Source organism: Bidens hawaiensis, unplaced genomic scaffold, assembly GCF_021521415.1.
Source record: "Bidens hawaiensis isolate Kalapana, Puna unplaced genomic scaffold, B.hawaiensis_p1.1 tig00017162_1, whole genome shotgun sequence".
Classification (NCBI taxonomy): Eukaryota; Viridiplantae; Streptophyta; class Magnoliopsida; order Asterales; family Asteraceae; genus Bidens; species Bidens hawaiensis.
Window position 1 is genome coordinate 246,119 of NW_027492597.1, and position 14,244 is coordinate 260,362.

The window sequence follows — 14,244 nt, forward strand, 5'->3', positions numbered from 1 at the left end:
TTACCCATATCCATACTAAAAGGGGCAAAACTTTTTGATTTTGTGTTTTCAAGAAGGGGTATGTTGAAAATCTAAATGGGTACGTTTAGCTAACCCCTTTACTAATTTGTGATATGTAACTGACTCGATATATGATCTTTCTAACAGGAAGAGAATCAAGACGACCATGATGGATCATATGTCAAGTGTCTCCTCATGGAACATGAGTATAGTACTATTAAAATTGCCCGGGAGCACGTCAGGAAGATGATTTCAGACACATGGAAGCGTTAAAACAAACAATGCCTCTCCCCTAACCCTTTTTCGGGAAATTTCTTGAAAGGCTCTATAAACTTTGCACGGCTGATTCCATCAATGTATGGTTACAAACACAACAATTCATTTGATCTGATAGAAGGCTATATCAAGTCTATCATGTGAGAGTCTGAGACAGTTTTATATACTAACTATTTTAGTTAATACAATGAAGTGGACATGTTATATATCTTGTACAATACAAAGCTTGTGTATGGGTAGAACTAAAAAGACTTAATTTTAAGATTTTTCACATTCTCCTAGTTTTCTTATGAACAAACTTGAGAGAATAAGAACAAAAAAAAAGGTAGAGTAAATATTGAAGATTCCGTTTTAAAAAGAAGCATGGTCGCCAAAACTTCAGATCGCGTTGCATCTTCGTTATAATATACTTGCCGAATCTACTAGTAATCAAACAACCATGTTAAGAACGATCAAGGCCATTATACACCCTTTATGATATAAAAAAGAAAAAAAAAAGTCATGCTTAAAAATCAAAAGTCAAAACGATTCCATCAACCAAAACCTCAAAAACCGAATCATTCACAAGCCCTATAACTTTCTAGGACTAATCCTTATTCGGAGCGTTCACCGTATTCAAAATACATAAAAGACAACAGTTATTGATCAAACCTATGAACTCTGACAAGGATGGATTTAATTTGTGGCCACAAAAACATCTTTTGCTGCAACTATAAGGAAGAGCCTCATTAACACCAAGATCAGGCTTCGGGTCATTTCATGGTGAACATAATCTGCCAGTATCTCTTCAATACCGTTATTTATATGCCAAAATAAAGCAAGATTTGGTAGGAAAGTTGAAAATACTGTCGAGCCCAGGCCTAGTTTTGCCGCCTGCAAACACCAAAAGAAAAGTAAATAAAATATATGGATTAATACAAATTTCTTTAGACGTTCTAGAGAAAATCATTTAGGAGGCCTTATGCATTAAGAATACACTTTGGAGATTTTCAACCTACCATATGACCCGTTTCTAAGCGTGTAAACGAGCCAAACGAACATGAACGGAGCATGTTAGTGTTCTTTCGTTTAACTTTAACCGGACATATGATCACACAAACAATCAAACAAAGGGGGTGTTCTTGTTTGTGTTTGTTCGTTAAGAAATGAATGAGTTCGTGTATGTTCACAAACGTAACTGAAAACAGATGAACATATCTGAGCTAAAACCAACAGAAAGTAAATGTTTTGGGCCTAAAATCTTATTAAAACTAGAATAAACTGTAATAAGCCTAAAGTTTAAATGAGTATATTAACGAAAGTAAATGAACAAACTTAAACAAACTTGAACTAAACAAACATAAATGAACAAACAAGACGTGTTCATGTTCGTTCATTTAGCTAACTAAACAACAGATTTTGTTCCTGTTCGTTCGTTTATTATATAACCAAACATGAACAAACTTCACGATGAACGATTCAATGAATGTTCGGTACGTTTACAAGCCTACACATTTCTTTCAAATAAATGGACTAGTTTCTGTCTTACCCCCTTTTGACCGGTTAGAGACAAAACATAAACATAATCAACACATTAATAAATAATCCGGTTGTATTTTCCATAGTAATCAAAAGCACCCGCTTTGGCTGCCTAAGCGCTAATTTCAGGCGAAGCGCAATTCCACCGACTTGCAACACTTTAGGCGCAATTATAGGAGGATCCTACGGATTTGATATTTTCTGAATAATATATTTAAACCATTTACAAAAAAATCATCGGATTAACAAAATTAACGATTAACGCCAATCTATCAAATATAGTGAACTAGTGATTGATCGATAATTAACTCTGCATAACAGAGGCTACCAGATGAGTCGAGGTTATTAGCAACAGTAACGGCAATCTATCAAATATAATTTTTTTAATTTAGATGCGCTTTTTTAGATCCACGCCTTTTTTACGCCTAGGCCCTCAGAGAGGCCTTTGCGCCTAACGCATTTGATAGCTATGGTATATTCACCCCTAATCAATGATTGATGCCAATGACTTGGTCCCACATGATTCTATTACATTGTCGTTAATAAAAGGTACTTCAGAAACATGACAAATTTTTAACGTGTTACCTAAATCTATATAGTTAGCCAAATCTTATCATGTTTTTACAATTTTAAATTGACAAGAGTATATTACAATTAAAAAAATTGTAGAAAATTAAGTTTCGTAGTTAAAAACAAAAGATTTAAACACGCACCTGTGGAGCCTTTACAATGGGAGTACTTAACACACTTCCAGCAACAGCACCCGAGGCAGTAAAATAAGCAGGGGCAGTGTGTGTCCTTTTGACCAAGGTGTTGACTGTCTTCTCTAATTTAGCAGGTTCTGTTTCAAGATAATCACATTATGGATGCCAGAACTTACAAAAAATTGATTGTATGTAATATTAAGCAAAAAGAATTTCATCATATGAACATAAAATAAAAAAAAAACGGTATTCAACATATATTGAATACTAAAAAACTTGCATGGTTTATAAATTATAATAAGTAGATTTAAGACGCTTGAAAAAGCATACCACGGTATGTAAAGAAAGATCTACTCCATGTTTGGGTTGGAAAATCTGTTTTAGGCGATGATACAACGTCCCTGTGACAAGAAAATTGTTGTAAATGAAACGTTGGGTTCAAATATTAGGTCAATAAGGGTGTGTTTGGATGGTGTTTCATCTTTTTTATTACAGCAGTATGATAATTATAAGCTAACTACAATAATATTTTTCATAAACTAGCAGTTAATAAAGTTTTCATCAACATTTATCTTTTCCATAAGATTAACAATGAGAACCATATGAAAAAGTATACAATAAAGGAGTGACGAAGAAGAACATAATTCTCTACCTCAAGGATTTTGAGTAAGCAGGAGGACCTGCAATTATTCAAGTCGTACATCATCTAGTGATTTATGTTAACAAATTCATGAATTTCAGTTTGGATAATGGATATTCTTGTTCAATATTAAACATACCTTGATGAAATCCGGCACCAGTTTTGACTTTCTTCCAATTTCCTAGCAGAATCACACATGATAGCAACAATTAATGTCACAATTCAACAAAAGTGAGAGCTAACAAGTGAACATGGTCAAACTTATTTGGAGAACACATTTAATCAAGTAATATGTTACTTTCTAATTTCTATTACCGTATGAAATGTCAAAACTTCACAGAACTTTATTATAATATGGCATACGTTAATCAAAAAAGAAATAACCGAACTACCTCAAGCATTGGGATACCAGCAACATATCCACGTGATGCAGATCCTGCTAATGCAGGTTGGGTCCTCTCTATTGATTGCGCAATGCCCTAATCAACAACTTCAACTTATTATAGTTTATCACGAATATATCAATTATGCACATAAGAATGGCAGTATACATGCATAAACATCTCTGTAGTCAATCTCGGCGATATCTCGTTTATCTGTCCTCATGTGAAATATTGGTCAGAATATCGGTACAGATCATATTGGCGATATTCCTGATATAGGTGTTTTAAGTCTTGATCAGTTCCTACTTGTTACAATTGTTAGTGTTTTGCAAGTTGCAAAAGGATAACTTGTTGATAGTAGGAGAGTATACGGAATTGTTAAGTGCTAAAGTGACATATATATAAAAGTTGTCATATTAGGTATAAATGTGCATCCAAACAAACACCTCTATAAAAACGAAAAATGAATGATGCAGAAGCAAGCATACATACATTATTGAGCAGAGACAAAGCTTTACGTCTGATGGTTGCACTCATCATTATATCCTTCAAATGAAATCCTGACTAATTAAACATGAAGCATCAACAACAACGAGGTCGAAAAAACAAACAGAATAAATCTAAAAAGAAGAGATGTCAGTTGATCTTATTTTGAATTCAGCATGTAGTAAAATTTAATTTAGGGCTTGTTTGTAACAACAACATTCAAAATTAAAATAAAAAGAGATAATGGTACCGATCTAACTAACAGATGAATCAATCAATCAATCAATCGGAGTTGAATAATAATAATGGTGAAAATATCGCCACGTCTCCTATTCATTTTTGTAATTTAATTTCTTTGTTTTGTGTCGCACTCATGTGACGTGATGTGATGTATTTTAAATTCGGAGGAAAATAAAAAAGGATGTTGACAAAACTACGCCATTCTAAATTAGTACCTTCGACATTGTGTAGTCATCACTCTTCATATCCAGACATTATGTGTCATGTGACGTTCAGTTAGAGTTATGGTTTTTTACAAAAACAGGTTGTAGTCATAACTCTTCACCCCCCGGCATTATTCACTTTTACACTTTTTGTTTTTTTTTTAATTTTTAATAAGAATAATCAAACAATAATAATATTTTATTAAATAAATATTACATGAAAATAAAATAAAAAACTATTCGTCGTTGTTGACGTTGTCGTCGTCTTTGCCCTCGTCTTCGCCCTCTTCGTCGTCGTCGTCTTTGTCGTCGTCGTCTTCATCGTCTTCGCCATCGTCGTCGTTATCTTCATCATCGTCTTCATTGTTGCCCTCGTTTTGATCATCGTTTTCACCAGGCAGAGGCCGATACATCCAAAGATGTTGGACCAAATCCTCCTTTAGTACGTTATGTATCTCTCTTGACCGCACGGAATCCGAGTTTTCCAGTCGTTGCTCCATACTTGCTGGAGTCCGTGGTGGATCCGGGTCCGGTATGAAAGTTGGACATATTGATCTTCCCTCATCCTCGATGATCATGTTATGCATTATGATACACGCATACATAGCACATCTCATTCTTTCTAAAGACCACAGACGACAATGATTTTTAACATAATGTCATCGTTGTTGAAGAACACCAAAACACCTCTCGATATCCTTTATCGCAGACTCTTGCACTTTCTTAAAATATTGTCTTTTTTCAACCATCGGGTCTCTGAATGTTTTAACGATTATCGCGAACTCTGGATATATTCCATCACCCAGATAGTACCCATGATGGTAGAAGGTATCGTTAGCCCAAAACGAAGCGACGTGAACGGTCCCAGATATGTAACTCTCCATCACAGGAGACTGCTCTAAGACGGTTATGTCATTGTTGGAACCGGGAACACCAAAGAATGCCGACCAAATCCAAAGGTCGTATGAAGCGATCGCATGAAGGCTCACCGTTGGTCCCTTTTGGTCACCTCGTGTGAATTGACCTCGCCATGCAGTTGGACAATTAGCCCATTCCCAATGTATGCAATCTACACTCCCTATCATGCCGGGGAAACCATACACCCTTGTATATGCCTCGTAAAGACGTTGTAGATCGTTAAAGTTGGGCTCTCTCAGATAACGTGGTCCATATAGTTTCAATATTCCTATATTTTACAAAACTTTTATAAAATAAATGATCACAGTAAACAAGTGATAAAACTATTTAAAAAAAAAAAACAAAACGTACTGTAACAAAGATACTCCAAGGTGTCCCGAGTTATTTTTTCGGCCATCTTTAAATACTCGTCGTTGATGTCGATCATGTTTCCGTAGGCTAGCACGCGTACGGCTGACGTAACCTTATGAATAGCCGTGAATCCTAGCGTCCCTCGAGCGTCAGGCTTTTGCTAAAAGTAATCAAACTCACGCTCCAAATCTTTGGTGATGGCATAAATAAATTTTTAGACATCCGAAAACGACGCCTAAAGGTCTTCGGGTTCTTGTATCTCGGCGAGTCGCAGAAGTCGGTTGTTGGCTTCGGTACGATCTCGTTCGATATTTGCTCTTTTTGAAACGGGGGGTGGAGAGCTAATTGTACTCGTAACGGAAGTCATGTACTTTGTCGCGAGCATAATCGCACTCGTAACCGCCTGATCCTCCTCCACGTCCTCGGCTTGTTGGTCGGGCCCGAAAAACTGTTTATATATAGATGGAGGATCCATATATAGTGAATTTTGTGTAAGGAATTATAGAGTTGTAGAGTTGAAAGAGAATTTTTATAAATTTGATGAGTTTTGATTAGGAATTATAGTTGGTTTAATATATAAAGAAATAATTTTATTTTTTTTATTCTCCAACGGTAACATGCAACGGTCATTTTTTGATATCTGTGCCCTTTTCTCGCGTTTTAGATACAACGCTATAAAAAAAACTCAAAACGCAGGGGGGGCGGGGTGGGGGCGGTGTACCCCCCCCCCCCCCCCGCGTTATCCTCCAAAAATGCTCCCCAAAACGCACACTACGGGTGGTCTTAGGTGTGGGAAAGCCTCACGGAACACACGGTTTGACAAGTAATCGATCGGTTCAATAGATTTAACTTTGAACCGTACTTGTTTCATACTTCTTTTCGTATAATTAGTTTTACAAGTAGAGTAATTATAATTGTTGTGTGATTAGAGTAATTATTATTGCTCTTACTAATGTTATGTTTTGATTGTGGCTTGTGACATTTATTATGTATTTATGTTTTATGATCCTACGTTTCTAACGTCTTTTTCATGTCCGTGTATTTTTTTTCCTGGAGCTGGGGTCTCCCTAAAACCAACATTTTTATAATTGGGAAAGATGTATGGTTCATCTAAATCATATTTTTTCCAAACCATACTACTACTTGTTTTCTAAGTGGGATTCTACTGGGTCTAGTAGTGTAATTACTATAGTTTAGAGGTAGCGTAATTGTATTATAGTAACTACTTTGTATAACTACAAGTGTAATTACTTTCGTTATAAGTAGTGTAAGGCAATGTGTATTGTGTAGTGGGGCGATACTGGGCTACAAACCACTACATCCTAAAATGAAAATCGTCATTTGCTGACGTGACGTCACGTGTTAAAAATCGTCCATCAATGTAGTCCTTCCACTACACATAGCCTAACTGCTTGTACAAGTAGAATAATTATCCCGGTAGTGTAACTACTCTAGTTATATGTAGCATAATTAACCACGCTTTGTTATTTACACCTCCGTAACCCTATTTTTTTTCCTTTGATTTGAACGATAGTTTTACTTATATATATTTAATCAAAACCCTCTAGCCAAAATATTGATACGAAGTTAAGGACACTTAGATAAACAATATGTTCATAATATAAAACTAATATAGGCAAAACTTATTTTATGTTTACTTTCACACAAATTCTATCAAAGTGGTGAGGGCACAAATCGGGTTACGGACTTAAACAAGTTTGATTTTGGTAAAAAATGATGAACCGTTTTATGTTCAAGCCAGACCGGGTTTCAAGTATAAAAATGTAACGGTTCAACTTGACAACCGAGCTTCTCAAACCAACATTCAGTTTTAAACCGGGACATGTTCATAATCGATATGAGTTTGAATTAAACCCGGTCCAGTTAACAAACTTTTACATGTTCACAACTACCAACCTTTAACACACTTTGATTATATGGCATCTGGGCCCTTGTAGTACAATGCCAGTCATGGTTAGGTAAGTAGGAAAAAAATATTCAATTTCCGAGCAACAACCATAAAGTGAAATTCGACAATTTATAGGTTGTTCAATTCAATTTTTATTCCGACAACAAATCATCCTCAAAACATGTCGATCGCTAAAAGAGGGCTTCAGCAGTACTTGCTACAGCTTCAACAGCATCCACTAAGAACAAAGGTGCAATCTTTTCTCGATCTACTTCATTTATGTTGATTTCAAGAACTGGGTTTTGCTTATTTTGGTGAATTAGAAACTGGGTTTGTTTCATTTGACGAATTCGAACTGTTTTTTCATGTTGATTTTGTGGTTTTTAGTTAAATCAAGAAATGGGTTTTGCTTATTTTGATGAAATAGAAACTGAGTTTGTTTCATTTGATGAAATCCAACGGTTTTCTCTATTGATTTTGTGGTTTTAGTTAAATCAAGAAATGGGTTTGCTTATTTTGGTGAATTAGAAACTGGGTTTGTTTCATTTGTTGAAATTGAACTGTTGTTCTTACTAATTTTGTGGTTTTAGTTAAATCAAGAAACGGGTTTTGTTTTTCTTGATTTATTATGAATTGGGTTATAATTTGTGCATATTTTAGGCTATAACTGCTGGAGTATTGTCCGCGATCAGTGATATTGTTTCTCAGAAGCTCACTGGCATCCAGAAACTGCAAATCCGTCGTCTTATTCTCAAAGTGGTATGATCTCATTATCTTTCATATTTGTTGACTTTTTGAAGTCAATCCGTTGACTATTAGTCATCAAGAATCTTGTATTAGAGTGATCTTAGTTTAAAGTGTATGGTTGTTTATGGATGAATGATTAATATTAAGAAAATATGCAGCTTTTTGGGTTTGCATATCTGGGACCATTTGGGCATTATTACCATATAATGTTGGATAAGTTGTTCAAGGGCAAAAAGGACTCGAAAACGGTTGCCAAGAAGGTATTATAGATTTATATCAATCTTTGAATATGGGTATCGATGGAAATTTAGAATCTTACAACCAAGTTATGTGATTGGGATTCATGGCTGGCGGTTTCATCTTGCAGGTGGTGGTTGAGCAGTTGACATCCGGTCCGTGGAACAACTTGATCTTTATGCTCTACTATGGGTTTGTTATTGAGGGTAAGGTCTTACAGCTTAGAGTAGTAATGGTTTGAATCTTTTGTTATTACGTGACACATGTCATGTTGTTTTGTCTACAAGAGAGATACTAAGCCATAAGTAATGTCCTACCTTAAATACCATCAATGCGAGTTGGGCGCACGAGCCTAATCAAGCTCCGTGTATGAAGCTCAGGCCCGTTTATTAAACTTGCCCTAGATCAAGCTTTAAGCGAATCTAGAGTGAGTAACTGACGAGTGGCTCAGTTCATGCACCCCTACTTGGGAAGTCTACGCTCTGGGAACCAATAATAAAGGCGAGAGCTCCTTGGGGACAATATTGTCTGTTAACTTGTTATTAATTGGTTAAAATCAAAGTGAATAAATTTAGACTCAAAATGTTAAGCGGGTGTTTGGACATGCGTTTTGAAACTGATTATCGGACTTAGAGAATAACTTGGGCGTTTGGTTATGTCAAATTATACGCAGGAAGGCCGTGGATCCAGGTGAAATCCAAAATCAAGAAGGAATACCCTACAGTACAGTATACAGGGTGGACGGTACTTCTCTACTTCCATATTTATTGTTACTTTTAAAATTTTGTAACAAGAGAGTGAAATTTATCAACCAATGTTCAGTTCTGGCCGGTAATCGGGTGGATAAACCACCGACACGTGCCACTGCAATTCCGTGTCATCCTCCAAAGCTTTGTCGCAATGTGCTGGTACGTGTTTTCAGTTTATACAATAGATTGTCGGGTCTATTTGGTTATGTTGTTTTATACCATTCTATGATGGTAGACTAGTGAGCTTAGGGGTGTAGCCGAGCCAAGCCTAAGCTCATTTAACTTAAGAGAGCTCGAGCTCTGCTCGTTCAGAGCTCTATTTCTAAAGCTCAACCCCGTGTCTTGAGCAGTTTCAAGCTCGAGATCGGATCGGACTTTGCTCGTTTATTATTTAATTATTTTATTTATCTTTATTTATAATTAATTTGATATATAAATCAAATATAAATTTTTACATATAACATAATATATATTATTTAATTATTTTATCATAAATTTGTATATAGCATTTATAATATTGTGTTAATATATATTAACTAAAAATTATATGAATAATAGGCTTGTTTAGTCAAGCTTAAGCTCATTTATTAAAAGAGCTACAATATAAGTTTGGGCTCGGGCTCGTTTTAGCTCGGGTTGATTCAAGCTTTTAGCGAGCCAGGCTTGAGTAGTTCACGAGTGGCTTGGCTCGTTACACCCCTAGATGAGCCAAACTAGTTATATTTATTTTTTAATTTAATTTGTAGGGGTATATTCTTGAATTTAAGAGCAAGATCAATGACAATAACCAAAGGTTAAGCAAATTTAAAGGAATGTCTCTAATAACGTCTTCTGCTGCTGCCTCTGCTATTATGTTTAAATTGGCTTTGTTTTAGCTCATAAGTTATTAAAAATTTGTTTACCAATATTTTCTATCTTATTTTTATCTATTGGAATGCGCGAACAGCAAAACGGGGTTCCGTCCCATTATCTTGTATCTTGATTATTAAGCTGGTGTCGAATTAAAGCTATGTAATGTAACAGGGATTGTTCTGAATCAATGATATGGTTAGAATTATGCTAAATAGATTACTTGTGCATCTATATATGGCTCGGTCTGAGTGCAACACGTTCGATCATTTGCTTATGTTAGTGTATATGCGAGTAGGTCAAAACGTATGGTTAGTTTGTTTCCATTTTATTTAGGATTAGGTATACATCCGGTAAATTTGAAATGTGTCGTCATTAATGCTTGTATCCTAACATCATTTTGAACTGTTCCGTTAATGCTTGTATCCTAACATCGAGTCGTTTCTTGTCTTTTTTGCCGTATGCATGCTGGTCCAAAGCATCTTATGACCTTGAACATCATGGCGTCTTTGTATAATGTTGCATTTAATGTTGGTATTCAGCCTATAAACAAACTGAATTAACATGAATTAAGCATGTTTGTGTTCGTTCGTTGCTTGTTAAGAAAGTGAATGTGTGTGTGCCCGCTTATGTTCGTTTGTTAATGTTCTAAACGAACTGTTGGGCCATATCTTGAGGCTGAAGCGATCAAAAGTTGTTTTTGTAGTTGATCCGGATGTGTATTGTGTATCCGAGTCAACTTAACTCAGATATACAAGCTCACCCAAATATACATGTTTACATGTATACACCACTAAAGTTAACCCGGATGTGAAGTTCTCACGGATGAAGAATGTTTGAGCTTTAACTTCTTTATGGTGCTGTTATTAGACCACGACTATAAATAGATCAGTGTTAGGCAATTTGTAAATTGTAAGACGCCATTTTGAAATTGAGAACTAATAAAATAGTTCAATCAACAAAGTGACAAACACACAACCCTAATTCATGATGAATTCTTCATGTGGAAGCATCATTTGAAAGCAACAACTGATAATATAGTATCCAATGATGTGGAACTCATTTTGCTTTGGACCATACATTATGATGACGTTATTGATTGACAGTGGTGAAGTATTGGTACTTAAGAATCCTTCCAAATACTATGATTCTGATCACAATCATAAGAGGATGGAAGTTAATAAAAATGACATCATGCTCTTCAAAATTAAGTTTAGGAATAGTTATTTCACTATTCTACAGAAAAGAAATTGTGGAACAACTGGTTTGATTAACTAGAGGGCACTCTGTTGTGCTAGCTAGTCAACTAGAGGTCCAAACGTTCTTGTTCAACAATTCGACATCTAGGTAGTGTTTGATATGAAGTAATGATACACGGAATGGAATGGAATGGATCATTTTAAAGAAATGAAATAAAACATGTTTGGTTGTCATTAATAAATTGAATGAATCATTCATAAGAAATGCAATTCCTTCCAAATGTAACATTTTTCATTATTTAGTATGAGGTGCTTTTTTTTTCATTCCTTCAAGGAATGAAATGAAAAATGTTCAAAAGTTTCATTGTCATCGTTTTATTATAGTATAACTATTATTAAGTTATAATTATTATTATATTTTTATTATTATATCGTATTCAGTTATTACCGTTCCATTAATTGACAAAAATATTATGTGTGTTGTTTACTATTTAATAAACAAATAAATAAAGTTGTGATTTATTTCATTTATACGTAATAACCAAACAACACAAAGAAATAGTAATGATTCATTTCATTTTTTTTTTGTATTTCATTCCCCATATTTATTTCATTTCTTCGTATTAGAAGTAGATTTTAAGGTAGTTTGCATACAGCCACCATTAGAAAAAAAAAACTTATGATTATATGGACAAATCATAATCACACAACAAATTAGAATTAATTGAGAAATTTTAAAATATCGATTTTTATATATGCTAAAGACAAAATTATAGAAATTGTTCTTTATCTTTGCATCAAATTTCAGTGGTTGTCCTTTATCATTAAAATTAACATAATTTGTACTTTATGTTTCAAAATGTTACACCGTTTGTCCTTTAACGCTAACTCGGTTAGTTTTTCTCGTTAATTTTGATCATGTACAAAGCACATGAGCGTAATTAGTCATTTTACCTATTGGTTTAAAAAACTTTAACATATATATAATATGTAAATACACACACTCTCTCTATCTCTCTCTCTCTCTCTCTCTCCCCCTCTACCCACCACCGCTAAATCGGGTCAGTTCGAACACTATCAAGCCTAGCGCATCTCCAAAACAGTCTGATAATACACACCAAAATCACCGATGCAAACTCTAAAATCATCAAGTCACTCAAACACCTAAATTTCAGTGCCGCTAATGGTACCAAACGCAATTGTCACCCCAATTGACGCTAATCAAACCCTAGCCGACGACTGGATTCGTTCTAATGTCGTTCGATTTCATCCCAAAACCATGATCCGAATATACACACTCAATCCCAGACCCCAAGATCTGTCGATGCGTGCAAATGATATAAGCCTACTGATCCGTTCAAATGAGATTTGGGTATTAACTGGATGAGTTTATTTGTAGAAGAAGAAATCGTGCCTCTCTCCCGCTCTCTTTCTCTCATGTTTTTCTCTGTAACAACAAGCATCAAAATAACCCTATGAAATTAGGAACCTTAAATTGCAGGTGCCGAAGTCAGTGATGCTAGGTGTTAGACGGTGTGGATTGCTGAAGGTGATGGTGATTGTTACCGGAGATCCGGGTTGTGTCTGATGGTGTGAATAGAGGAGAGAGAGGGGTTTTTAGATTTAGGGAAAGATGAAGGAGTGGTGGTGGAAGAGAGGGTGATGGTGGCTGGTGGGAGGAAAGAGAGATAAGAGTGTGTGTACATATATATATATATATATATATTATGTTTTTTATTGTGTTAGTTTAATAGGTAAAATGACCAATTTGTTCTCATGTGCATAACACATGACTAAAGTTAACGAGGAAAACTGAGTTAGGTTTAAAGGACAAACGATGAAACATCTTAAAACGTAAAGTATAAATTATGTTAATTTTAAAGATAAAGGACATCCACTGAAATTTGATGTAAAGATAAAATTTTGTCTATGCCAAAAATAATCAATTTGAATTTTTCCTTAACAATTTTTTATTAGAAATTAGAATCGATTCAAAATTTCAAAATAAAGACTTTTTGCATATGGTCACACAAATTATCAATATGAAAAAACAGAAAAGAAAAAAAAAAGAATAAACACATAAAAATCCATGTCATCAATCCACACTCTCAAACAACTTCAAATCAATCAACGGTTCAAAATCACCATCACAACTTCACACGGATCATTCATCCCCCCAAAATTCAAATCCTCCCTCCAAAAACCTCAACTATAAAACCACCTTAAAATCCCTCATCTCCACCTCACCTCACTCAAAACAAATTCAAATCTTATACACCCCAATCTCATTTCAAACATGTCTGGTCGTGGAAAGGGCGGAAAAGGCCTCGGCAAGGGCGGAGCAAAGCGACACCGCAAGGTCCTCCGCGACAACATTCAAGGAATCACAAAACCCGCAATCCGAAGGCTGGCGAGAAGAGGCGGGGTTAAGAGAATCAGCGGGCTGATTTACGAGGAAACCCGTGGCGTTTTGAAGATATTTTTGGAGAATGTGATTCGTGACGCGGTGACTTATACCGAGCACGCTCGTAGGAAAACGGTGACTGCTATGGATGTTGTGTACGCTCTCAAGAGACAAGGACGAACTCTTTATGGATTTGGAGGCTGATTATTTCATGGTGTTATTAGTTTGTTAATTAAGAATTGGATTGTTGAATTTGGATGTTTAATTGGATTCTACTATGTTTGTTGAAATGTTGGATTCGGTGGTTGTTGATTATGGCAAATTGTTTGTTATTATTGTCTTTGGGACAGATGTTTCGGTAATGCAGGCAAAAATTTGGTAAAGATTAGTGCCAACCAGTACTAGTACCGATCATGCTTTTCTTGAATACT

General features: G+C 35.3%; 2 protein-coding genes and 1 long non-coding RNA gene across 3 annotated transcripts; 2 read left to right on the forward strand and 1 right to left on the reverse strand.

The window, feature by feature from the left end:
- Positions 1 to 562: 562 nt before the first annotated feature.
- LOC143553264 (uncharacterized) lies at positions 563 to 2,942 on the reverse strand. Its single transcript, XR_013138803.1, has 3 exons — positions 2,829 to 2,942; positions 2,508 to 2,635; positions 563 to 1,149 (listed from the first exon to the last, which is right to left on the reverse strand). It is a non-coding gene; the product is annotated as an uncharacterized LOC143553264 (long non-coding RNA).
- A 4,720-nt stretch (positions 2,943 to 7,662) lies between these two features.
- Positions 7,663 to 10,418, forward strand: LOC143553265 (peroxisomal membrane protein PMP22-like). The gene is made up of 7 exons (XM_077043291.1): positions 7,663 to 7,878; positions 8,289 to 8,387; positions 8,534 to 8,635; positions 8,743 to 8,818; positions 9,286 to 9,356; positions 9,435 to 9,520; positions 10,108 to 10,418. The coding sequence occupies exons 1-7, from the start codon at positions 7,810 to 7,812 to the stop codon at positions 10,157 to 10,159; spliced, it is 555 nt and encodes a 184-aa protein (XP_076899406.1). The 5' UTR covers positions 7,663 to 7,809; the 3' UTR covers positions 10,160 to 10,418.
- Positions 10,419 to 13,705: 3,287 nt separating this feature from the next.
- LOC143553281 (histone H4) lies at positions 13,706 to 14,017 on the forward strand. The gene has a single exon (XM_077043303.1). The coding sequence runs from the start codon at positions 13,706 to 13,708 to the stop codon at positions 14,015 to 14,017; it is 312 nt and encodes a 103-aa protein (XP_076899418.1).
- Positions 14,018 to 14,244: the final 227 nt, after the last annotated feature.